The sequence below is a fragment of the Bacillus rossius genome, chromosome 1 (genome assembly GCF_032445375.1).
Source record: "Bacillus rossius redtenbacheri isolate Brsri chromosome 1, Brsri_v3, whole genome shotgun sequence".
Taxonomy (NCBI): domain Eukaryota; kingdom Metazoa; phylum Arthropoda; class Insecta; order Phasmatodea; family Bacillidae; genus Bacillus; species Bacillus rossius.
Window position 1 is genome coordinate 85,723,524 of NC_086330.1, and position 27,761 is coordinate 85,751,284.

Consider the following 27,761-nt stretch of genomic DNA (forward strand, 5'->3'; position numbering starts at 1 on the left):
CTCTAGCATTAAAATTACGGATTTTCAAGATGGCGGCCAAATTTCAAGATGGCGGGTGTCACAGTAATAAATGATTACTGCACTCTAGCGGGTAAGAATCAAACTAACTAGGTGTCAGCGCACTCTCGCCGCCGATACAATGATGATGGTTTCCAACATCGAAGACAAGATGGCGGACATGACGTCATGCTCACTGTCGATATATATGCTTTGAAAAAAGTGGTGGGGGTCAGTCTGTCAGCAGCCACCACAGGGGGAAGGATCGGTCGCCATTTTTAATTTTTTGACCTCGTCGGGTTCGAACCGAGGACTCCGAACTCCGTGTCTAAAAAGTTCAATATTTATAAATATTTTATTAAAATTTTATTAATTTAATTTTTTTTATAAATTTAAAAAAAATTTCATTAAAATCGGATAATAAATAAAAAAGTTAAAGATGGCGACCGTAACGGAAATTGCAACGGTGACGTCATAATCCAAGATGGCGGAAAACAAAATGGTGGAAAGTTCGAGAAAACAAAATGACGTCATCCAAGATGGCGGATCCAAGATGGCGGATCCAAAATGGCCGCCGTGATCTACTTGTCCCGTTACGTTATGTCCCGTTACGTTATGTCCCGTTACGTTATGTCCCGTTACACTGTGTCCCGTTACGCTCGTCCAAGATGGCCGCCGTGACGTCACAATCCAAGATGGCGGACAGACAATCACAATCCACACAATCCACAGCCTGAAGCCTGGCGCAGGATGCCCTATCCTATACTACTCCCCGAATAAAATCATCGTTTATTCGTTAAGTTCATTAGTCCTTAGAGGGGTATACTCAATTGACTGTCCATATAAGTCCATTTCAGGTCATAGAGCATAGCTCTCGTAGATATACATAATTAATAAAAATATATTTAAATAACTTTTGCGGGCGAACAATATACAAATTAAATAATAAAATTTCATAATAATAATAATAACAATCAAAATAATAAGACTTTATAAATAATAGTATCATTAAAATAAGTCATAACTTTCTGTGCATTATGAAAATAGTAACAGCACACTGGTTTGATGGAGCCATGCCAATATTTACAGTAAATAAATTAAAGGATTGTCTGCCACGATTTCATAGATATCTTAAAAATCGAAGCAATGTTGGTTATTTTATTTTTTGTGAAATTAAATATTTTTAAGGAAATCACTAAATTTATAACAATTGTTCTCTTTCATTTCATATTTATTCGCTCGTCACTAGAAATGTATCACATGTAATTAAATAGCTTTATAAAGGTTTCTAAGTGACCATTATAATCATTACTTTCCATGACATTACAAAAATTAAAAAAAAAAAATCTTTGTAGGTATATACAGTACGGTACCTGGTGACACAATTTGCGACGAAAAATTTCACGCCAGCCCGCTATCAAGATAAATTTATATATCCCTTAAATAAAAGTTACGACAAAAAAGTAAGAAAAAAAACACATTCAGTATTTAGATGTACGATACCCACACCGATTAATAATCATAACTTATTATGATATCAAATCGAGTCAGATATAGGTAAAAGCAAATCCCCATGACAATGTCTATGAACATTAATTTCTTTCTATTTCGTTTCTATTGATACTTCCTTACACAATGTCTATGTTCCATACAGTTTCAAAAGCCCGTGAAAAACAATTTTTCTTGCAATATGGCTCAAATGAAAGAAGAATATCTTCCTAGAACCATAAAACATTTGTGCTGTGTCTATCTCGAACAACTAAATGAATGTGTAAGATGTAGTTATAAGTTTTATTTTTAGCTTATTGTTAGTTGTGTTGGCATTTAGAAAGCATTATATTGCCTCTGAATACAGCTTATTGTAATAATTCATTTCTTAAGAATTTTTCCCCTTCAAAAATCATATAATTTCATTAAATTATTTACCATTAAATATTATTAACTTTGAAATATAACTGGCAAATGTTGATGTGAAAAAAAAATCGTTACTTTTTCATTTGCTAAATATTATTAACTAACATAGTTAAGTAAAAATATTTTAATATTATTACTTTGTATAATCTCATTAGTAGTGAACCTTGCTCTTTAATTAGTGGCACTAAAAGCTTTCCCAGTACTTATTCATGCTGTTATTAATTATTATTAATTAGGAATCAAGATTATTTGAAGTGAGCTAGGTAATTTAGTTTACATAAGTTACTCTTGCCACAAATTATAATTTCAATTAGAACCCACAATAAACCCACAGAATTTTAATCGATAAAATTAAATAATATGTCAGGACTTAAGATGAAACAATTTGGAAAAATCAAAGATAGCGGGTTAAAACCCAACTAATATTTCTGTTTTTTTTTCTTCATTTATTTGATGTAAATAATACAGTGATTGTCAGTAACATTTAACTGTGGGATCATAAATCAATGCCATGCTGTAATAATTACACAATGTCATTTTATCAATCTTTTGTTTCGGGTTCATTTATTCATGTCTTAGAGGCAACCTTGTCGCTATACCTTATCTGGGCTCTAACCCAAATATGACTTCAGCACAAGCCGGCTTCGCTAGCGTAAAACGTCCTCTCCAGTGTTCACCAGGTCCACAACGGTGAGCTCTGGCTTATAGCAGCTTAAGACTTCAGGTTCTTCACCAAATTCAACCTATGTTACGATGAATGAACCCATCGTGTACTAGGTTTACACTATAGGTTATTTCCTTCCTATTCTGGATCTAACAGTCATTTTAAGTTTTATTAAAACTCATAATATTATATAGATAAACACATCAACCTTATTTGAAATGTAGGATTTTTGTGTTTTTCTGTGCATTTAAATGCACTTTAGCCTATTAATGGCTTTTTGAATATTTGCCATCACCATAGATAACACTGACTCAACAGCTCCATACCCTGGAATCAAGTTTATTTCAACCCCATGTGTGTCTTAACATGATTTACAAAATTATCAATGTGCTAAACATTAATTTAACAACCTCATTCATAATGAATGTAGTGTGCAGCCAAATAGCATTTTTGGGCACAATTTTGAATTTGAATTTTGAACCATAATTTTTACCAGTAATTTTGCAGCTAAAACTTAAACTCTGTACACTCCCATTTAATATTTGTCAGACCAGTCTCCCCAAACCATTCCGAGCGCTATATCTGATTTGGCTGAGTTTTTGCTAGTCAGCCTGTGTATCATTTTATCCCAACTTGATGCACGCCCATCGCCTGTAACTCTCCTCCGAGCCGTTGAGGCCTTACTTAAGGCGCTCGAGTTTGAAGTCGGAGATCGCAGAAGGCAGTACCAACTAAATGCAGTGAGATATACGGTCCCTAGGCAAAAAAAAAATGAACTGAATAATAATTGAAAGCATCACTGCCTGTTTACTATTTAATTTTCCCGCTTGGGATTGGCTTGGTACATTGAATACAGAACCATTTACAAACATCTGCAGATCTAGATCTCGCATTAAAAAAAATACATCTAATGTAATTACTCATTACAACCACCATATTACGGTTAATTTTACCAACATTAATAAAGCATTAGTTTTCCCTAACAGGTCCGTTGATTACAATCTTGGATGACGTATTGTCTATAAAGTTTGTTTAGGCACATTCCCAATATTTTGGTTAAACCGGTCTCTAGTTATGACGTTATTATGCGAGTCTAACATCCCGCACCACAGTAACTTGTTAAGTCTGGCTTGCAGTTTACGTAATTTCTCACATAGCATAAAAGAAAAAAGGAGTAGAGTTTAATTCGCCACATTACGATTCAAGATGCTAGCAAGATATGAATTTGAGTTTATGATCACTCAAGCCTCTCTGCTTATTGTTTCCTTGAAAAACCAACCCGGTCTCTGGTTGTTAATAACGGTTGCGTCGAGGCTTACTTGTAGTCGCGCAGCATGTTGGACGATAACCCGGGCTGGCCACTGGTCGATGCGTAGGTGAATGGAACAGCCTTTCCATTTTAGCAGCGGCGCAACACGCCTGCACCCGTGAGGCGAAGTCGACTCCACCAGCCGCCACCACCGTCTATCCGCTCGCCAGCCGCAGACCGTCGCAGGTTAACGCCTCACCATGACGTCATAAGGCTCAGCGCGCCGCGCGGTGTTGGCTCGCGGAAACACACACACGCGCAGCGCCGCGAATGTCCGTAATGCTTTTGTTTTAATCAAGCTTCAGGGCAAGAATGAACCAAGTGCCAAACAATCTATCATAATTAATACCAAATCAATTTAAAATGACGTTACTGTTACAAAAGGACGTTAAAACGAACAAATAATAAAAGTGAAGTTAATGGAGGCGTGGCAAACGCCTCAATATCCCCCCCTTAAAAACAAAATTTAACACCACAAACCAAAAAAAAACTTAGGTAGTTTCGAACCACAATAAGGCGAGAAAACGGGGAAGCACTCAAAACACGCCATTCATGCAACTAACCTCAAAGAAAAGCAAGAAGAAAAAGCACCCAGTGGAAAAAAACACGCGAAGAAAAACACTTGAGAGAGACAAAGAAAAACAAAAATTAAGACCAAACAATGCTTTGTGCCACTTTCCCGTTTACTCGTTAACAAACAGCCACATACTTCAAAAAAAGTCTCTATTCACAAGGCTAAAAGGAGCGAAAGCAATCATTTACTTTGATCGGGTGTGAACCTCTTAAGATGACTAATATGCGCCTTACGTGTCTCAAAACTTTTGTCCACACGCTGCAAAAGAACGGTTACTCCCCCTAAATGCCTTATCACCTTGTAAGGCCCCTGGTAAGAAAACTCTAATTTAGCGGTTTTGTGCAGCGCTTTGTTACTGATGGGAAAACTTTTGCAGAGCACCCAGTCTCCCACTTTAAAAGGATTTTCCAAGCGCCCCTTATTATATTGTTTCGTAACCTTATTCTGAGCGTTCTGGAGATTTTTTATAGCTTCTACCCATTTACCTTCTAATAAACGTGGACTACTGATCGCCCATAATTCATCTCCTATACCCCAAACATTTAAAAGAGGGTGTGGTATTTTCCGCCCCAGAAATAATTCGGCGGGAGTAAAATGAGTGGCGTCATGCTTAGCCATGTTAAAACCTAAACTCAGCATATCCAAATTTTCATCCCACTGGCGATGGTCTTGATGATGATAAATAGTAAGTGCAATCTTAATATTTTTATTCACTCTTTCTACCAGGTTTGGGCAAGGATAATGCGGGCTGGTGTTAATGTGGCAAATTCCCCAACGAAAACACATGTTCCCAAATATTTGACTATTGAAATAGGCCGCATTGTCAGAAACCACATTCTCAGGTGCTCCAAAAATTTGCCATATTCTTTGCGTAAGAGCCTTGACAATTCTCGCCGCTTTCATGTCAGATAAGGGTAAAAAAAAATTAAATTTAGTGAAACCATCCACAATAATCAAAAGACAATTATTTCCCTCTCGAGATCGAGGCAAAGGACCAAAAATATCTATGAAAACCTTCTCCCAGGGACGCGTGGGCAGAGAAACGGAATATTTACCCAATTTCGAATTTACGGTTTGTTTACTTAGCAGGCAACTTTCACACGTGTTAACATGATTTTGCACATCTCTTTTCATATCCGCCCAATAGACTTCATCTCTCAATTTATGATATGTCTTGTCCACTCCTCCATGAGCCCCAAACGCACTATCGTGATAATATTTTAGCACCATAGGCCGTAAGAGCTTAGGAATATAAAGTCTTTTCTCTTTCCCCCTTTGTTGATAATATAATCTATGCTTCACTAACACGAAATTTTTATTTTTGCCCTGCAGTAAATCCCGCATTAAATTTTGCCCTTCCAAATCTTGTTCTAACACCTCCTCTACTTTGTTGAATAGTTCTGGCTCCACAGTAAAACGCCCACACCTAATTACTTCACTCTCGTCTTCCAAATCCTGTTCACCCCCTTCCTCCTCAAACATCCGCGAAAGGGCATCCGCGACCACATTGTCCTTTCCCTTTACATGAATTATTTTGAACCGAAACCGAGTGAGCCTCATTACCCACCGTCCTATTTTCCCTAGTTGTTTCGGATGCGAAAACAACCAGGTCAAAGCTTGATTGTCCGTGTAAAGGTCAAATTCGTCATGCTCCAGATAAGTGTCAAAGCGTTCCAAAGCATACACGCAAGCAAGGGCTTCCTTTTCATATGTGCTATAACCTTTTTCATGTCTATTAAGTGTTCTTCCAGCAAACATAATGGGTTGTAGACCCTTGCCAAAATCCTGCAAGAGAACCGCGCCTAACGCGACACTCGAAGCGTCAACCTGCACTACAAATCGCCTCTGGAAATCAGGTAATGCTAACACCGGTGGGTGGGATATGGCTTTTTTCAAACCGAGAAAAGCGGCCTCCTCTACCTTACCCCAATTAAAATTAACCCCTTTTTTTCTTAAATTATTTAAAGGGTGGCACAAATCCGCATAGTTCTCAATAAAGCGGCTAAAATAGCCCATCATGCCCAAAAATCTCATGATGCCTTTAAAATTTCGAGGTCTCGCGAAATCTACAATGGCCTCAATTTTGTCAGGGTCCATTACAATTTTTCCTTCCCCAACAATGAAACCCAGGAACCGAATTTTCTTTCTGGCCCAACAAACTTTTTCAGGATTGACCGTTAACCCTGCACCTCGTAATTTTTGCAAAACCCCTTCCACATGTTCCATGTGTTCCTCGAAAGAATTAGAAAATATACAGATGTCATCCAGAAAACTAATGACATTTTTAAATTGATATTCTTTCAGGATGTAAGATAAGATACGCGATAAGCATTGTGAGCCAAAATTTACCCCGAAAGGCACTCTTTTCCATTGGCACTGTCCCCACGGGGTAACAAAACCCGTGAACTTCTTGCTATTCTCCTCCAACATGCATTGGTGAAAAGCAGCATTAAGGTCTAACACCGTAAAATATTTCGCTTGCCCCAAATATTGCAGCACAGTTTCCACCTTGGGCAGCGGGAAGCCGTCTAGTTTTATGCGATCGTTCAAGATCCGGTAGTCCAATACTAAGGGATACTTCCCCGGTGTTTTTTTTTTTACTAAAAAGGCGGGTGAAGCGTACTCTGAACTCGCTTCTTCAATAACATTTTGTTTAAGTAAATCATATATGATTTCCCGAAAAACTAGCATTTTGGGAGGTGCACATTGATATGGCACACATCTCACCGGACGTTGATCAATTAATTCAATCCGGTACGGCATCAATTCACATTTACCCACCTTTTCCGTAATTACATCGGGATAACGAAAACAAATATCCCTGATTTCGTCCTTCTGTTTTTCTGTTAAGTGTTCCTCCACCCCCTTTAAACCTCCGCAACAAACTTCAATTTTATTCTTGGGTGCCTCAAGACTAATTTTGACTTTTTTATCAAACGCGAAACATAACCTCCTATTCTTACAATCCACTATAGCTCCCGTGCCCTTTAAAAAATCCCATTCTAAAATCAATTCTTCGAGTAGTCCAGGCATTACCCAAAAATCACGTGTCCAGGCAAAATTTTCTATTTTAAAGTGCAAACGTACTTTCAAGGAGATTTTCCGGCTTTTCCCATCAGCCAAATGTACCTCAAACCCTGGCTCCGTTTTTAAATTTTTTCTTAGTTCGGGATGTCTCGTTATTAACCTACTCAAAAACGCCTGCTGTACAAATTAATTGCTAGCCCCGGTATCAATTAAACCCGAGACTCTCTCCTCATAAAACCTTACCCTGACACACATATTACTTCTAGTTTTCAATACCGCCAGACGATGCTTATTTTCAAAACGAAACCAGCTAACCCTTTTTTTTTTGTAAACAATTGCGAGACAAATGCCCCCACTTTCCACAAAACCCGCACACTCGTCTGACGTTATTCCCCTGACCTTTACGCTGCTTCTTCTCTGCGCATTTAGCAATGAGATGCCTCTCACTGCCACATGCATAGCACTTCTTTCTAATTTTATGTTTATTACTTTGATCATACGCTGAAATTTCGGACTTTACACCCACCTTATCAACTTCACTGCACTTATCCACTCTCGTGACATTCAACTCCGCCTCCCCATTTATCTCAACGCTACTTTCACCCTCTTTTAAAATGTTTGATTTTTCCTCCTCTTCGCATAAATCGGAAACCCAACACACATTATCCACCTCCACCGCCCAATTACTAATATCGAACAAGCTGGTGGGCCTCTCCACAAAGCTACACTCCCTCCTAATGTGGGGATGCAAGTTTTCTAAGACTAACCGTATCCACTCCATTTCCCTCATTTGGACATTAAGGGCCAAACCATGGTCCAAAATGTAATGCACATAACTCAAAGTTTTTTCCCATTTTCTTTGGAAGCGACGGGTTTTCTCTATTATAAGTTCCTCTCTAACTCTACCAGGACATAAATTTTCCCATAACGCCTCCTTGCAATCAACCCAGGACATATGACTCTTATTACCCGCAATGACTATATCGTAAGCTAAGCCTGTGCAACGCGAAGCAACAGCCAAAATTAAATCACTCTCATTGGAAAAATAATTTGCGTTAGCTAGCTTGTCCACGGCCATGCAAAACTCTAATATATCCTCTACATTTGCTGACTGCAGTTTCGGAACATTTTCTAGTGATCGCAAAGCAAACTTATCTTTTAGGAAATTTGTACTAAACGAGCCAGACCCACTCGCTTCTGCCTGTTCCGTTTGCCACGAAACTCTTTCTCCTTTCAAATGCGCCACAAACTTCTGTCTTAAAACATCTATGCTTTCGTCCGCACTGTGCTCGACTGACGCAGCCCTTAAATTAGTCATTATCTCCTCTTTATGTAATTTATATATCCAAGCCAATGCCATACTGGTGATATAAAAAATCAATAAGTATCTTAAACACCGAAAACTACCGCGTCTGCGACTCTGACTAGCAGAGTTGCGCAGTTTTGAGGCCTTACTTAAGGCGCTCGAGTTTGAAGTCGGAGATCGCAGAAGGCAGTACCAACTAAATGCAGTGAGATATACGGTCCCTAGGCAAAAAAAAATGAACTGAATAATAATTGAAAGCATCACTGCCTGTTTACTATTTAATTTTCCCGTTTGGGATTGGCTTGGTACATTGAATACAGAACCATTTACAAACATCTGCAGATCTAGATCTCGCATTTAAAAAAAATACATCTAATGTAATTACTCATTACAACCACCATATTACGGTTAATTTTACCAACATTAATAAAGCATTAGTTTTCCCTAACAGGTCCGTTGATTACAATCTTGGATGACGTATTGTCTATAAATTATTTTTATGCACATTCCCAATATTTTGGTTAAACCGGTCTCTAGTTATGACGTTATTATGCGAGTCTAACATCCCGCACCACAGTAACTTGTTAAGTCTGGCTTGCAGTTTACGTAATTTCTCACGTAGCATAAAAGAAAAAAGGAGTAGAGTTTAATTCGCCACATTACGATTCAAGATGCTAGCAAGATATGAATTTGAGTTTATGATCACTCAAGCCTCTCTGCTTATTGTTTCCTTGAAAAACCAACCCGGTCTCTGGTTGTTAATAACAGTTGCGTCGAGGCTTACTTGTAGTCGCGCAGCATGTTGGACGATAACCCGGGCTGGCCACTGGTCGATGCGTAGGTGAATGGAACAGCCTTTCCATTTTAGCAGCGGCGCAACACGCCTGCACCCGTGAGGCGAAGTCGACTCCACCAGCCGCCACCACCGTCTATCCGCTCGCCAGCCGCAGACCGTCGCAGGTTAACGCCTCACCATGACGTCATAAGGCTCAGCGCGCCGCGCGGTGTTGGCTCGCGGAAACACACACACGCGCAGCGCCGCGAATGTCCGTAATGCTTTTGTTTTAATCAAGCTTCAGGGCAAGAATGAACCAAGTGCCAAACAATCTATCATAATTAATACCAAATCAATTTAAAACGACGTTACTGTTACAAGAGGACGTTAAAACGAACAAATAATAAAAGTGAAGTTAATGGAGGCGTGGCAAACGCCTCACCGTGATCATGATGGCTTATCCCTGCATTTTTCCATGGGGCCTGTTTTTTTTAAGCTCTCCTGAGGCAAACACCTAGAGGCACACTCGCGAGTTGTTTTACCCAACATCTCGGCACATCTGTGGCCCCTGTAGAGCTTGATTTCCCACCATCGTACAGTTTCCACCTGTCCCCCCCCCCCCCCCCCCCTAATGGACTATCTAGGGAACCCTGCCCAGGACACTGACCGGCCACTAACCCCGGCCGAAGCCATACGTCTTCGAAAGTACCGCCTCTGCCCTCTCGTGGCAGGTTTGCGAGTTATTTCCCCTGGGTGTTTGAACGCCCAGTAAACTCCTGCTCCCTGGAGCCTCACGCCACAAGCAGTGCCCTGTAATTCTTCTGCAAGTTACCAGAGTGCTGCACTAGTCTCCTCCATCAGTTCCATGCTTTCGAAGTCACTTCGTGCGAGAGATGCACTAGTCGATTTCTTCTTGGTTCAGCCTCTCCTCGGTAGGTCGCGCTGAGATCAACCACTAACACCAACGTCAAGATATCGAAGTCAGTATTTCTCGACCACCCTCTTAGGAACCTTTCGGTCCGGAAGCCGAACTTTTTTTAGTAACCTCTTAGGAACCTTTTTTTTTGTTGATAGAAAGTGCCTTTTTAATTAAGAGTCGCTGCCGCCCCGCAAGGACTCCGCGCAACGCAAGCAGACTGACCACCTCGGATCATCGGTCAGCAAACAACAAGACTTCAGTCGATTGTCGTACGAAAATTTAGTCGCCTAGTCAAGGAAAGTTATCTCTAATCCCTTTCTTAACCAGTAATTAGTCAGTCTGTGTGCCTAGTAGAAATTTGTTATACTTTGCTAAATTCCTAATTATCTTAATTTATGGAAACGTCCGCGGCAATCGCGCGTGCTCGGCGCTTGTCTTCGCCTCGCATCCTGGCAGGCTACCTTCCGAAGTGCTAAGAGCCCTGTTTGGTGAGTTTTTGCCAAACATTTTTATTCCCCGACCATCATCATTTTTGGTGGGCATTTTTGCCAACTTACTGACTGTCTGTGAACCAGTTCTGACCATGTTGTATTTGGGATTGTTCGCAGACAGGGTTCAAAAGCCTGGAGCGGGCATGGCCACCGCATCCTCGCTCCCTCCCACAGGGACCCAGAATGGCTATGGCGCCCAGTTAGCCTGTAACACGTCACCTTTGGCCAGCTAACTTCAAATCTCCAGACTTCCAAATTCTCAGTGATGTCTACAGTATGACAATTAGATTATTACATTGAAGAGACTAGAACATCCGAAACTATTACTTACGGGACTTAAACAACTCTAAGCACTAAAAATTAAAACTCTGGAACTGTTTATTTTAACATTTTATTGTTTCTGATTCATTTTAACTATGCCAAAGGAAACCTAATTGTTATATTATAATTAGGGCTGGCCCATACTTCAAATGCTACAGTTTTAATATATTTGCCAACCCATATAGCCAATGTTATAATTTTAAGATATTTGGTAAAGCATATATGTAAGTTAAGTTACTTTTTAACTTGTTGGCTGAGATCATGTTTTGTTGGTTGATGTTAATTCAATTAAAAGTAAAAGAAATATAGAGGCACAGACATTTAGACAAAATCGCATTTGTTTTTTTTGTTTTTTTTACATTTGAAACTAAAAGATCTACCAGTCTCCCAAAGTTATTTTAAGGGGACATTTATGTTACACCAGTGAAGAGAAGAGTGTGTGTGGCAGTAGGTAGCAAGAATATACAATGATACAGTTGCTTTGTATATTAAAATTTTTATAATTGTGTGTGACTTAATACAATAATGTTAGCTGGACAGTCATAGCAGTTGCAAAGAGCAGTGAAGAACTTGGACATGGAGTTATAAGGCTATGTACAGTCCAGGCAGCTGCAGAGGGAATCACGGCGACTCGAGGCACTGGAGCGGCTGAGCCAGCGAGAAGAGGCTGCACTGGGTGAAGTGAAAGCAGCCCTCGAGTATCGTGTGATATCGTTGGCATGTCTGGTGCCCATCAAAGTCCGAGCACTGCTGGAGCAATACGAGCAGTGCAGGCTCGAGTACGACCGAGTCATGGCCGCACCATTGCACATTCCTAACATCGTCAGCTGTACAACATCAGGTAAAAAAAAAAAAAAAACTCCTTCCAAGTCGTTCTATAATGCAATGGCATAAAATATAGTAACTTACTACAGTCATATTCCTTTAACCAATCAGAACTGGACATTTCTTGATATTACTCTGGCGACATTTTTGGTACTTTCTCTGCTCGCATAGATTGTTATGCCTAATCGTCAGTCCAACAAAGCACATGCGATGTGCGACTGGTGAAATACACCCAACGGAGTAGTGTTCGAGTAATTGATTGTTATCTGCGCGTAATCAACAGGAGGGTATTTGTACTAGTGGACATTTTCACATGATAATAAGGGCAAACTCTTTATCCAGTATTTAAAAGTGATTTACCACACTTTAAACCATTAATACTAATTTCATCAATATCCCCGTAACAAAATCGAAAAATAACACACGTTTCCCACCGAAACGTTTATCTGGTGGAGGTTTCACCTGCCAGAGGCCAGCAGTTCTTATTCAACATGTTCCGTGGATGGAAGCATTTTGTCCCACAGGGCCCATTACTTCTGGCTCATACTTCTGTGTATCCATTAGGTGAGTAATAACCTTTGTTTCTCCGGCCCCACGCCCAGTCCTACATGGCATATTTCATATTCGGAAAGCTTAATTAATATTTAAGCTCTTGCATAATTTTATCGCTGGTATGCAAAATCACATCTCCTGGACATGTATCCTGCCCCAGGCCCCAAACTAACTGGTATCGCCTTCAAAACATTCTTCCATTTTGCCAGCTTAGGGCCACTTATTTCAGTGACACATGCACAAATACTTCAATTTTAAGTGTTTCCGACAGAGTTTCCTAAAGTGGACACCGCTGTGGCCTGGGGTGCTGTGGAGTGTAAACAGGAGTGCAGTTAGGCGCGCGCGCTGCATGCATCACTCCCTGCGTTCACCGGTATACACGATCGGGCTGTGTTCGGAAATTGGATCACCAAACTCACACGTCACATTGATTAAATTGACACTTAATTTTTTTTTGTATTTTTATGTAAAAATAATATTGTAGTAACTTTGAGTTACCAATGTACAAACTGCACACCAGTTTTTGTTTGGTCATGTGCCACCAGCCTCCATCTCAGAACTGTGTGTCCGGATGTGTGTTGCCAACCTAGCAGCGAATAATATACCACACTCCACTCCTACCCATAGTAGCGAACAAACAACAACAAGGACACACGGACAAAGAGTACTATTAAAAATGTATGTTCACAAACATCACAGGTTCATCGTTTTTTTAGGACCCAGTTCCTTTTGGGGTATCGGTGTTGACTACTGGCATCACCACTCACGAATACACTTCCTTCCCCTTGCACAAACCCCTTAAACCCGTTTCTGGCATCACTACACCTACTCCTTTCTTCATCTTGGACACTGCCAGCTGCACTTTCCATCACATTTTCCTGTGGCTCCTTTTCTGTCAGTGCTGCCCTGCCGCCTGTAGACTCCGAAGTTGAGGACGTTTGGTGGCAGGGTGGCAGCTGTGCTTCTCTACCACTGACTCGCATGTTGTTGTTGCTGACTGTGTTTGCCTCCGTCTGCGACAACGGCGGAAGGGGGCGAAGCTGGTCTAGATGGCGGCGATGGGTGACTCCGCTGGCCCCTTGCACACTGTATGAGAGTGATCCCAACTTGCCAAAGACCACACCCTTCTCCCAACTCTGTTTCCCACGTGCATAAATGGTAAACCAAACACTGCCATTCACATAAAAACCTCTGTTCCTGAGGGCGGAATGTGAGATCACCGAACCCATTTGGCGAGTTGCAACAGTGGTAGCTACAGACGGGGCTAGTAATGACAAATGGTGACGATCAACCCTACCGAACATTAAACTGCTAGGTGACTCCCCCGTGACCATATGGGGGGTTATTCTGTAGCTGAACATGAACCAGGGTAAGGCTGTGTGAGCGGAACATTAGGGTGAACCAATGACTTTAGTTTGTTTTTAAAGGTTTAAAGGTTAAAGGTTTAAAGGTTTTCCGCCAGACCGTTTGAGGAAGGGTGATATGGAGGTAAAAACATGTGCTTTATGGCATTGTGATTACAAAAACGACTGAACTCTTCCGACGAGAACAGGACACCATTATCTGAAACTAGCTGTTCTGGCAACCCGTATACAGCGAACCACCAACACAACTGTGTTATGACTGCATCTGACGTAATACTGGGAAGCACACTGATTTCTGGCCATTTTGAATGGCTATCCTCAAGGACTAGGAATTGCTTTCCCATGAATGGACCAGCGATATCCACAAAACTCTTTGCCAAGGTCGGTCGGGCCACACCCACGGCAGCAGGATCGACTTGTCTGGCAGGGACTTGTTCTGGAAGCATGGGGTACAAGAAGAAACTTCCCTCTCCAAATCCTTGTCTATCCGATGACACCATACATACGAACATGCCAAGGCTTTCATTTTGCATATACCAAAGTGGCTGGTGTGCAACTTCTGCAACACTCGATCCTGCAAGACTTGGGGAAGACGACCCGGTGCCCCCACAAAACGCAGTCCCCTTCTAGTGCAAGTTCTTTTCTTTTGTCATAGAACGGTTTGAGCGTGTCGGACAGTTGCGTGGCCCAACCATTTCTAAGGCACCTAATGACTTTACCTAACACTCCATCCCGTTCAGATTCTCGCCTGATTTCCTGAGGCGTCACTGGCAAAAAAACTGACACTCCAACATCCAAATATGAAAATTGGGTTGAAGAAGGCTCAACATTTGGAAGTGGCAACCTAGAGAGGCCATGAGCATTCGAATTGGTGTCACCTTTGGCGTACTGAACTGTGTAGTCGAAACCCTGAAGAAGCACTGCCCAAAGCTGTATATTATTGGCAGCGAGCTGCGGATTACCATAATGGCTACCTAAAATGTGTGTTAATGGTTGATGATCGGTAATAAGGGTAAATCTTCGGCCGTACAAGTACTGGAAGAACATTTTAACTCCAAATATAATTGCTAAGGCTTCTCTATTGAGCTGAGAATACCCTCTCTCTGCAGACGACAAGGTGCGAGAAGCAAATGCAACTGGCTTCTCTTCCCCGCTGGGTAAGATGTGGCTTAGGACTGCTCCCACACCATACGGGGACGCATCGCATGCCAAACGAACTGGCAAATCCGGGTTGTAGTGTATGACAACATGTGAGGAGACAATCAGCTGTTTTAACTCTTTGAAGGCAGAATCACAGCTTTGCGCCCAAACCCACTTGTGACCCTTTTTCAAAAGCTCATGTAAAGGTGCCAAAACCGTGGCTAGGTTAGGGACAAAAGGGCATAATATGTAACCAGACCTAGCCACGCCCTCAACTGGCTGTCACTTCGAGGTTGCGGCGCATCTACCACCGCTTAACCTTATTTATCACTCGTATGCAACCCCTCCTTATCTACTCTATGCCCCAGAAACGAGACTGATGAACGAAAAAATGCACATTTCGCTTCATTTACCTTGAAACCAGAGTCCTGCAGACGTAACAGTCCATGAAGATTTCGCCAGTGAATTTCCTTGGTACCGCCTGTTACCAAAATATCATCTTGAAAAAACACAACACCTTCTAACCCCTGTAGGACTTGCTCCATTGTGCATTGAAAAATAGCAGGGCAAGATACTATTCCAAAATGGAATCTGCTAAACCGAAACAATATCCTATGTGTGTTGATAGTGCACAGCTCCTGCGACTTCTCATCGACCTGCAACTGCTGGAATGCATGGGAAAGATCAATTTGAGAAAAGTATTCCCCCCTCCCTTGCAGCTTGGAAATCAGCTCGTCAACTCGCGGTAAAGGATAATGTTCCACAATGAGGTTAGGGTTGACTGTGATCTTAAAATCAGCACAAATACGGACCGTACCATCACGTTTTGGAACCAGAACGATTGGGTGGCACACTCACTAAAAGACACAGGATGAAGTACACCTAACCCCAGAAGGCAGTCTAGCTCTTTATCAATCTTGCTCTTAAAACAAAGGCCAGGGGCCTAGCAGGTAAAAAGACAGATGCGGTCCCTTCACGTACATGCAATGACACCTTACTTCCAATGAACGTACCCAAACCGTCATCGAACAAGGTAGGGTACTGTTTGGTAATGATACTCAGCACTGACCTGTCCTCATCTGAAGTGGCCCTGATATGGTTGAGACTCGGTTTTGGCAACTTTAAAGCATCGTACCAATCTCTCCCAAGAAGTGGAGGGCCTCCATTAGGAACTACAAACAAATCTAGCTCCTTGGGCTTGCTTGAGACTTCACTTGCACCAGTACCGTAATTGTCCCGCACAGGTGTATTACACTGTTCGTGTAAGACTTGAGACTAACCCGTGTCGGAGACACGGGGTATTTTGAAAACTGTGTCCTAAAACAGCCTTTCTGAAATAGCGGATATGGACGCGCCACTGTCGATTTCCATATCCAGCACCACGTTCCCCAGTGACACCTCTATAACCCAAGGTCGTGACCTGGCTGCCAACCCACACAACGGGAACACAGACGCAAAATCCTTGTTCGATGTGTGTATACTTTGGCGATCAGGGTCTTCACGCACAACATAATTATGACGGGTCTGGTCCTTCGTATCAGCCGACATGAAGTTCGGGTACATTCGTTTAAAATGTCCTAAACTTTTACAATTATTACACTTGTACTTACGAAACTTGCAGTCATGCACTAAATAGTAACATGTGTACCTGCGTACACATGCAAGGGTTAGTGCCCCTGACTTGTCAATGAATACCACCTGCGCAAGAGTGAGCGCGCGGGCGTTCAAACGCTGCGGCAAGAGGTCGGCCGTCGTTGGACGAGTTCGTGCGCAGTCGGCTTCGCGCGGATCTGGACGGAAACGGAAGTTGGGCTGGCTTTCCCCAAATAGACGAGACTGTTCTTCTTCCAGCTCGTCAGGGAAGTCAGCGCATTTAAAAGGGCATGCGCCAAGTCAACCGAGGAGCAGAACAATTGGGACATCAGCAGGCATGCTGCCATGCTGCTCCGACACCGGTCGCCGGCCTACACCGTCAAAATACCACGGAGTTGCTGCCGCCAGAGGACCGATAATACTTCGACTGTGTGAGACCTCTTAAAGTTGTAAACCGGAATTTAGACAGTTAAGATGAAGCGGCGCTGTATTTGGCTTAAAATTCTTCAGAGTGGTTATTAACTAAATTCGAAGGTCCAACGACAAGTCCAAGAGAGCGCGTGATAGCAACTTTCGTGAGGGCTGAGCGAGCGGGTGTAGCGAAACCATCACGACCCGATCACATCACTTAAAAACTATACTGACTTTAACTCTCCACATCATGTAATGAAGAATCGTAGCCCTAACGACCCGAAGATAGTACGTACGGCATCTTCCCGTTGTAATAATGTGGGTGTTGTTAACCTTAACCATGGGTTGTGTGCTAAAATAAGGTTAAAGAAATAAATGTAACCACCTGTAAAGTACAGTGTACATGGACTAAGGACCTGGAGGTAACGTTAAGAGAATTAGTTATTAAGGTTATGAATGTCACATGCTGAACTGCTATGCCTACTGCCTTTTCGAAGGCGAGGTCATCGGTTTCCAGGTAAAGCCGCTAGGTAATGTTTTGTCCCTTAACCCTACCACAAACTGGTCATGCAAGGCGGCGTCTAAGAAGGTACCAAAATTACAAGAGCGCGTTAATTTCCGTAAATTTACCACAAAATCTGAAACTGTTTCCTGTTCTTGTTGGACACACTTTTGGATGTTGTGACACTCGGCAATCACAGACGGCCGTGGAGAAAAATGGCTCGTCAACAAGGTGACTAACTTCCTGTAGGTGCGCTCCGATGGCTTCTTAGGCTCATACAGATTGCATAGCACTTCATACGTTTGTTTCCCTACAGACGAAATAAGGATTGCATGTCGTTTAACTTGATCCTCTGACTTGTCTCTCACGCCGTTTGCCATGAAAAGCTGTTCCAGCCTTTCGACACACGAGTCCCACGTATCCTCGCTGGGCGTAAAACTTTCAACTTTAAACCCCGACATTCTTTCTGAACATTACACGAGCCGTAATGCACGCAAAGAAACCAATCCCGTCCTCGTCGCCAATGTAGTAACTTTGAGCTTACAATGTACAAACTACACACCAGTCTTTGTTTTGCCGTGTGCCACCAGCCTCCATCCCGGAACTGTGTGCAGACCCGTATCAGGCCTCTGCGAGGCCCCTGGCATTATCCCGAAAAGAGGCCCCTTTTGCAGGAGTGAACATACCCCAAGCAAAAAACAGGGGGTTCGGGGTCCTTCCCGGAAAAATTTGTATTTCGAGGTGCAAAATGGTGCTTTTATAGGTGTTTTATAAAACCAAAATATTGAATATACAGTTGGAAGAATTGCAATGTTTTCTGCTGTTGTTAATTTTTACACGAAAAAATAATAATTTGTATTACATTAACTTAAGTTCAGTTCCTGTGATTTAAAAAATTAATACAATTCCTAAGATTTTTCAATAAAATATATGTTTTACATTGAAAAAAATACACTGTAAGTCTTTTACTATATATTTATTTATTTTATTTATACTTATACTTAACAGAACTAAGTATTATTAATGTTTATATCAGATTACATCAAAACATGCAGTTATAATTAACCTATATTTGTTTTTAAATTATTCACTCTGCAACTGATTAATTTCTGAGGTTATATTGAAATCAATTAATGGTATTTACTACTGTAAGCTGTAACAATACCAATTTTTATTTCAATAATGCAAAAAAAAGTTAATGAAAGTTTGAACTTCAAAATAAAGTATAACTTCCACTTTAAGCACTAGCACCAAAGTCTACTTCAAAGTTTTCAACCTCTTGAACATAATGTCTATGCCTATCAATAATTTAAATAGGCTTCTTTCTACATTTTTTTGAGGCAAAGTCTTTGATGACATCACTAAAGTCTAGCGTTCTAAGTATGTCACATTCGATACCGAGAATGCTCAAACTGTTTAATCTTTATTGTTGCATAGCACTTCTTTTTATATTTTTAATAATCTTCAGTTTTGAAAAAGATCGTAAACCCGAAGCATTTGACACCATCATTGATAAGAACAATCTCAGAGAAATTTCCACATTCGGAAATGCTGGCAACAATCCATTTTCATACAGATGATGATAGATGGCTTGTAATTTTTTTTCCTAGCCTAAGTTAATTCTAAGTGTGTAGGGGAGGGTCCAGGTTAGGGGAGGACCTAAGTGTGTTTCAGGCCGAAGCCTATACACTCTACCATGCGGGTTTTTAACCATGCAGGACAAGGGCGCTTACATCGTGTGCTTATTGGGGTTTACTGGCCAGCCATGGCTGCGATTGGCGCCATGACTGGCGCCCCATTGGTCGCCTAGCTTAAAAGCTAGCTAATGTGACCCAGGTAAAACCTGCATAGACACAGGGAAAACCCTGGGCCGGGTCATGCGGGGATCAATTATCATGTATTATGCAAGCAGGTAACTACTGGACAAGAGGGAAGAAGGGTCCAGGTAAGAAGTTGGAGGGGCTGAAAAATCAACCATGCTGTAGTTGGGTGCTTGGGCCTTGCGGCCCGCATTTAAAGTTGGGAACTCCTGGGTTATTATTAACCAGGGGCGCATGCGCTCCCAGGGGCGGGCGACTTCACTCGTCAGCCCAGCCCAGCCCAGCTGCCCAGGCAGCCACAGTTAAAACAGAAGTGGGCAGACGAGCCAGTAAACCGGCTCGAACTGCGGGCGCACGGAGCGAAAGGCAGCCTGACGTTGCGCCATCTTCATCTTCCTTCTTCAGGTCAACAGCAGAGTACTTTTCAAGCCATGGTGGGGGGAGGGAACCAACCTCGCCACCCAAAATCCCCGAGACGGTTGAAGGACGCGCCGCTCGAGGCTACTACTACCACACCTACAGTAGCCCCAGCTGAAGGTCCCTGATGTCTTCCTTCAGAGTTCCGATGCATTTCAGTTCCGTTGCGCGCGCAGCAGTCCACAGCTCCGCAAGTTCCAGCCCGCAGTTCGTCTACACTTCGCTACTATGGCACATCGAGCTCCCCTGCGGTGCCTTCGCCAACGAAGCTGCTTCCTGCCACGCGCCGAGCTACATTCAGGCTACCTTTCACCCCGATAGCCATAATAACAACTCCACAGGCCGGCCATTGGTCCGCGGACTGCTATTAGTTATTCACAGTCACCCCAGCGAGATTGCAACTCTCGAGCTGGGCTCCCATATCCGCCACCCGAGGGACGCGGTCGGTAGCAGTTGGCACTGCTAGGGCGCCTCCCGTACGCCCACAAATCTCCCACGCACTGCCAGCCTTTGGTTACCCAATAGGGCGCAGGGAACTCCCAGCCAACAGCCCGCGAGAGAGATGCGCGCGCCCCGAGAGACGACCGCCGACCGGCTTGTAAATTGAACTTCTTTGTAGGAGTAGATCGACACCCAGCATCATCACCTCCTTCCAAATTTTCTTCGTACATTACAATATTTCTTTCCCCTTCTGCTTCACCAGAGTTTGCACAATCGGAACCATTATAAAGGTGTACAAGCTGCAAAATGTCTTTATTTTCTGACTTGTTTACATATTGTTTGTATACAGAAGCAAAATAGTCGCAACAAATTTTCAGTTTGTCTTCTTGAAGATCAATTAAATCCTCCAGAAATCCGAATATCTTCATAACTCTTCTGTATGCTTCTGTGCGTATATTTAGATTCAATACCAATGGGTCTATGATTGGAAGGTAGGTCTCAACTCTAAGTTTATCTCTTCCTTTGAGAATAGTATCTGGGTTGCTGCTGTTGTCGAAAAACGTAAGCCGAGTGCTGCGTCTATTTGTTCTGTCCTCAGAATTCTCACTATTAGTGTTTTCAGTTGATGCCAAAGCGGAACTTTCGTAGCTGTCAAAACTGCCTCTTTTCTATTCAACATATGATTTTAGAGACTCGAGAACTTTAACAGCTACTGACAGAGTAAGAGTAGGTTTTTGTAGGACTGTGTTGACCTTGTTGATTCTTCCCAAGATATCATTCCAAAAGTAAGTGAGAAACACTGTCTCAAATCTCTCCATGCATTTCTTCAAACCCGTAGCTTTTAATTTCGTGTCAGCATACTGCTCGGTGTCATTTCTAATCGCATCCAGTACTGACTCAATCACTTCATATCCTTCGCTCAATGCTAAAACAGCATCTGCCCTAGCTAACCATCGAGTGTTGGAGAGTGGTTTTAGCTTTTTACTTGAATCAGTCATAGCAGATAACAGAATGTTCCATCTGCTAGTTGATGCTGAAAAAAAGTTGTACAGTGATTGAATGAAGTCAAAATATTTTGTCGCATTTTGGTTGCTTTCTGCTACTACTACACCAACAAGATTCAAAGAGTGGGAAGAATATGGTATAAATTCTGCTAGTGGGTTTTCTTGTCTGATTCTTGCTTGCAAACCAGTGTATTTGCCACTCATGTTTGATGCATTGTCGTAAGATTGTCCCCGACAATTAGCCCTATAACTTCACAAACAATCTTGTTGCGACACCTTCAAAGAAAGGACCCTTCCTCAGATTGATCACATTGTCATCCCGTTGGAGTCGTTTATATAACTGATGGAGTCGGTGATTTGTTGACTTTTGCTGAGGGTGCCAAATATCCTGGTTTAGCGATCCTGTGGGCTAGTTCGCAGGCAGAGCGAAACTCGTCTCAAGGCATGACCTCACAATGTGGCAGGCAGAAATGAGTTAATTGCTATTGCAGCCACTAAGGATGCTGGGTTGATGACGGGTTGACACATACAATTATATATCGCGAAATCTGATAAGATTGTTTTTATTCAGTGTATTTACTAGTACATGGCACTACCTGACACATGGCTTGCCCTACGCCTGAACTGGGGTTCGACAGCGGTCGCGTGTTCTGGTTGTTTCCACAACATGATAGCGGTCGAAACTAGTCCTACCGTCCTTAGGGGCCCACTGCCTTAATCATGACTATACACCAACAGAGGTGCTCCTGCCCCCATTATCACTAGATGTGGGGGTGCTCTCCGCACAAATGGCATAAATTAAATGTAACAAGGCACTAGCTGCTTTTACGAGTGGCAGCATAATCACACGGCACTGAACATAACTGAACACTAGTGAAATACCACATATGCAGGTGCGCGGCGGAGGCCTTCACAGCAGTGCACTGCTCAGACGAACAAATACACTAAATAGTAAGAATAATAAAGAAGTAAAAATAATAAATTGGCAACAACAACTCTCGAGTGGTACAATAATTATGTTAGATACAGACTAACCATTGACGTATAGCCCAAAATTAATAGATCACCACATGGGCAGTAAGAGTACACGACCTGAAGTCCTCGGGCTGTCTTATGGAAAAATAATGTCAGTGCCTGTATCGCCTTACATGTGCGGGCAAAATAGCGAAGTCTTCTGGTTACAAATGTTCATGGATTAAGTCCTGAGGCGAAATTTGCGTCCTGGTTAAACAAAGAATTGCATAATACAAAGATAGAGTCCTTAAGAGGACACACACGTTTAGGTGAAGCGGTCTGTGAGTTTAGGCCGACCGAGAGGCTAGCCGCGGAGCCAATTAAAAACACATTCTAGAAAACTTACTCTATTGCTGAGATGAAAAAACGACCAAAGATCGTAGGTCTCACCAGAGTTTACACACATCTAGCCACGCCTAGAGGTGATGACGAACTACCGAGTCCTGATACTCAGCGCGCCAAAAAGGACCAGCTTCGCACGTAAATATGCTGTGTGCAGTGGCGTCTCGTCAGGGCAAGCAAGGCAAGCAGTGCTTGCTCAGGCAGTTTTCAGACATTGTATTTTTTAAATAAATATTTTATTCAGAATAGTATTTTACTTTGGCTCGTGCCGTTAGGTGTATGCATTTTTTACACTATCTTATTGGGACCCAGTACTGTGCGCTGTGCGCTATAAGAAAAGAACTCGTTGACATACAAAACATGCTGTTTTAGAAGCGTTGCTAGGTTTAGAAGCGCTGGTAGGACCGCTTTCAGCAGGAAGGCTGCCGCAGTAGTTTCCTTTCGGAAGGGGGGGGGGGGGGGGTGGCATGGTACAAAGGTTCAGGGAGGGGATTGGCTGTAAAAACACGTGGTAGAAGCTACGATTTTTTATTTTTTATTTTTCCTAACCTAACTAAAACTAAGTGTATTTTGGAGGGGTCCGGGTTAGGGAGGGACCTAGGTGCGTCTCAGGCCGAAGCCTATACGCCTAGTCATGCTGGTATTAGCCATGCAAGGAGAGGATCGCATGCATCATGTGCTAGGAGGGGATTGGCCAGCCATGGCAGCGATTGGCGCCATGACTAACTCCCCTCACTCTTAAATCTAGACTATAACTAGAGATAGGTTGGGCCCAGGTAAAACCTGCATAGACACAGGGAAAACCCTGGGCACATTCATGCGGGATGCAAATCGGCATGCATTACGTGTAGGAATTTACAGGAGACAGAGGATGGTCTGGATGGTCTGGATGAAGTGTTGGACAGAGTAGAAAAGAGTCTACCATGCGGGGGTTGGGCACTTGGACTCGTGGTCCGCTTTTCCAGTTGTCCAGTACTGGATTTAGTGACCAGGGACGCAAGCGCCCCTGGTGGTGAGTGGTTGCACTGACCACTCACTCCGCCGCCAGTCAGCACCTAAAAAACTAAGAAACTAAAACAGAAAAAAGATAAATGACTTTCAAACTAGGCATTTCGTTACGAAATATGCAAACACCCAACTCAGGGATGAGCGTGCAGTGCTTAAGATAAAACTAAAATAAGAACTAAAAATATATATTTATTTTTTTAAATTTTTTTTTTAAATTTTTTTTTTAGATTTTTTATTATTATTTTAGAAATATATACTTTTGATGACTATTACTAAGTATCTAGGACTTATTAATAATTTAAAAATCTCTAATATCTAATACTATACTACTAGTTAAATATAGAGGAACTGTCGGTGTATAAAGTTACAGGTGAATTAAGTCAAGACCTATTCGCATTCTGGCATTTGTTGCAAGCTTGTAATTCAAAATCCCATGTATTTCAGAAACACAACCGGCACTGGAGGTGAAGCCTGCCAGGCGGGCCATGCCCATCGTGCACAGGGAGTCAGCCCTAACACAACAGGCAGTGAGCTCCCGGGAGCCAAACCTACACCTGCGTGCTTCGGACCATTTTGAATTAGCTAATTATTCATTAATGTCTATAATTTAAGTTTCAACTCGCGGGAGACTGATTGGCCGATCGCTCAGCCAGCCACAGCACACTACGGAGGTCTGTGAGCCAAGATTTAATTTGGCATTTTATATTTTCCATGCAACTCTGGATCTTGTTCGCCCAGTGATGAAATATATGGGTTTCTGCTTATGGCACATTTATCATAGAATTTTTGCGCAGTTCGGAAATAATAATGTTTTAAAAGTTCGAGTTTGAGCTCTCTGTGCATACCCCTTACGGGGCAACACACAGGCGCATCTGTCGCAATACGAATACTCTTATTCTGAATTCTCTGTAGCTTGATTAAGTGAGATTCCACTGCTGTTGCCCACACCGGCGCTGCATACGTGATTATTGGTTTTATTAGTGCGTTATAAATTATTATTCCGTTTTTAACAGAGCTACCTAATCGTCTGCTCATGACGGGGTAGAGGGCCATGAGCCTAGTGAAAGCTGTTTTTCTTTTCGCCTCTATGTGATCGCGCCATAGTAGTTTCCTATCCATGTGCACGCCTAAATATTTAACAACATTTTTGTGAGGAATTTGCTCATTGAAAAGTGTTAGTCGTGGTCTATCTTCGAGTGGCGGGAGATGTTTACGCGTAAAAACTATAGCTTCTGATTTAGTAGGGTTTACCTTAATTCGCCATTTTGTGCACCACTGTTCTATTGAATTTAACGCGGTTTGCAATCTGTCTGCTGCGAGTTCTAGAATACTAGATCTGCTAAACAATATCGTCCGCGTAGCAGCCAAACTGAACTGATCGGTGTGCGGGCTTAGGCATATCATGGATATAAATATTGAATAAAACCGGCCCCAAAATGCTGCCTTGTGGGACTCCTGCTTTAATTATTTTTAAATCGGACTGTGCTCCTTCTGTCGTGACTCTAAACGATCGATTTTCTAAATACGAGGCCAGTAATTTAATATAACAATCGGGGAAGCCAGTTTTATATAATTTATAAATTAAGCCTTCATGAAGTACTCTATCAAAGGCTTTTTCTATGTCCAAAAACGCTGCGAGATTATAGCTATTGTAGAGTCAGCTAGTGTAATTATGTAAATTATTAAATGTACTTAATAATTCCAGTTTCTCTAGCCTTCCTCTATCAGTTTTAAGAATTGTTTCTAGAAGTTTGTGTCTGAAAGTCAAAATTACAGTGTGTCAAAAGTATGTTAAATACTAATTTCGTGACTAGACCTGGTAATGACGTGTAAACAAATTCAAATGTAATATTTATATTTGCGTGTAAGGATTTGTGCAGACGGTGACAATATACTTCGACAGGCACAATATCACACTTTATATAAATATCTTAACTAAAATAGTTTATGTTAAAATACAGATGGAATTTGTTATTATTCTCGAATTCAAAGCTTCTACCAATTCTTTCATTAGAGTAAATTATCTTTAGGTTAAAATTTTAATCATTTGTGTGTTATTTATTTTAAACTAGCTTCAGTCCGCAGAGCGTGGACTACTGGGCACGTAACTTGCAGTACCCGTCAAACAAAATAGCAACATGTTCTTTCAATATCAAGTTCCATCTATAATATCTAATATTATTAGGTTCGGGATCGCGATTCCGTAATTTAAATGATAAATCTAAAGATGAACAAGTACACGGTCTTTCTATACAAAGAATACGTTTGATAACAAAAAAAAATTCTAGTTCGGTGAAAAAATGTTCGTCTTGTTTAAATCGTCATTTGTGAGGATACTTGTTTAATCAGCGAGTCTTCGGGTGATGGGGTAAGGGACCAAACCTTGCTGCAGAATACCCACGAGACGTGTAGGTTCTCGGAGGGTCCTTGGTTCGCCTCAGTCAGGACTGCGAACCTGGTGTTGCTCCTCCGGTCTCTAGCGGGCGGCAGGAATAAGCGCCGTCACGACTCCATCCTTCGGGCTGTGGGCGGGAACTGAGCTGGACTGCACGACGGTCATCCTTCCCGGGCTCGAACTGCGACTTTTCATTCTTCGACTGAATTCTTCTTTCTTCAGAATGATCAACGGCATCTATTCTTCGTAGTTTCAAAGCAATTTATATTCATTAGACGCTCTCTTGAAATCTGGATATTCGTCGCCCTCTCTTCTTAAATAATCGTTTGAATTCTTGACGTTTGAGTTTTATCTTCGTTGATTCAAATTAGTAATTCCTTCGAAATCTGATTCAATATTAGCATTAATAAACATTTTCAATTCTTCTAGGAATAGTCAAATTATCAATTAAGGTCGAAATCGTTGCGTTTTTAGATGTTGCCTTCATCGAGTCTCAATTTGTTCTAAAGAATCTTTTTCCCCGTTACTAATAAACGACTCTCTTAAAGTTGTTGATAAAACAAAACTATTAAAATTACTACCAATTACTGTCGTTGTTCATCTTTAAATTAATATTGGTTTCAAAAAAAATACTGCTATACTAGCTTTGACAATAATTTAAAATGAAAATTAACATAGAGTAATACATGTACAAAACGATAACCAAAGAACTTTAAATCTGAATTACTCATAGATGACAAATGTAAACATGCGGAATAAAGTGTAATTAAACAAAATAAATACTAAGGAAATTAAATATTTACTTTCTATAAAGTGACGCCGTCCCCGCTACCTCTGAGTATTTAGACGTGATTTTGTTCAGTTCGTGATCTCAGGGAAGGTTCGGCCTTGTGGCTAGAGGTAGGGGTCAACGCAGTAGGGCCCCCCGAGCTGTTGAGGCCACTCGGGACGCCTGAATAATAACACAAAACCTCTTCAGATAGTTGGTGAATTTAATACAGCACAGCCCAATACATGGTGCTGCCCGTTCTGGCCGTAACGGTTTGCCCGACGCGACTAGTCACACGCGCAGCTCACTTCCTCAGTGGCGGCTCACGATTCTTATGCGCGTGAGGGGCAGACTCGTATACGTGACGCGAAAGTTACAAAAGACACTCTGACATGGCACACGATATTTTGAAGCACAATACACTACACTAATACCTAGCTCTGGATAAACTGGGCTAGCAACACGTAGGCCCGTGTCTCCGGCGACTCTACGTGGTGACTAGGTGTGTCCCAGGGACTGAATCGTTATTAAGTTTGGTGGCGCACTGCAGTACGACGGTGATACATAAGCCCTGACATGACGAATTACACTTAGGCGAACAACTATTCCGCTAACACATTACACTTGATAAACTGGGCTCGCAACACGTAGGCCCGTGTCTCCGGCGACTCTACGTGGTGTCTAGGTGTGTCCCAGGGACTGAATCGTTATTAAGTTGGATGGCACGTGTCGCCTGCTGGCTGCCCCGTGCGGGCCAAAACTAAGTAGCCTGTAGGCTAGGTTGGGCGTGAAGCGCCGACGTAAAAACACATACTCTCCCCACAGTACTTACGTATGACGTAAACACTCATCTCGGAGCACTGATTG

At 42.1% G+C, this 27,761-nt stretch overlaps 1 protein-coding gene across 1 annotated transcript in view; it reads left to right on the forward strand.

The window, feature by feature from the left end:
* Positions 1-1,633: 1,633 nt before the first annotated feature.
* LOC134529306 (uncharacterized) overlaps positions 1,634-27,761 on the forward strand; it is a 51,672-nt gene continuing 25,544 nt past the window's right edge. The window contains exons 1-2 of the mRNA XM_063363219.1: positions 1,634-1,768; positions 11,898-12,138. Coding sequence (XP_063219289.1) covers positions 1,688-1,768; positions 11,898-12,138 — 322 coding nt within the window. The 5' untranslated portion in view covers positions 1,634-1,687. The remainder of the gene's footprint in view (positions 1,769-11,897; positions 12,139-27,761) is intronic.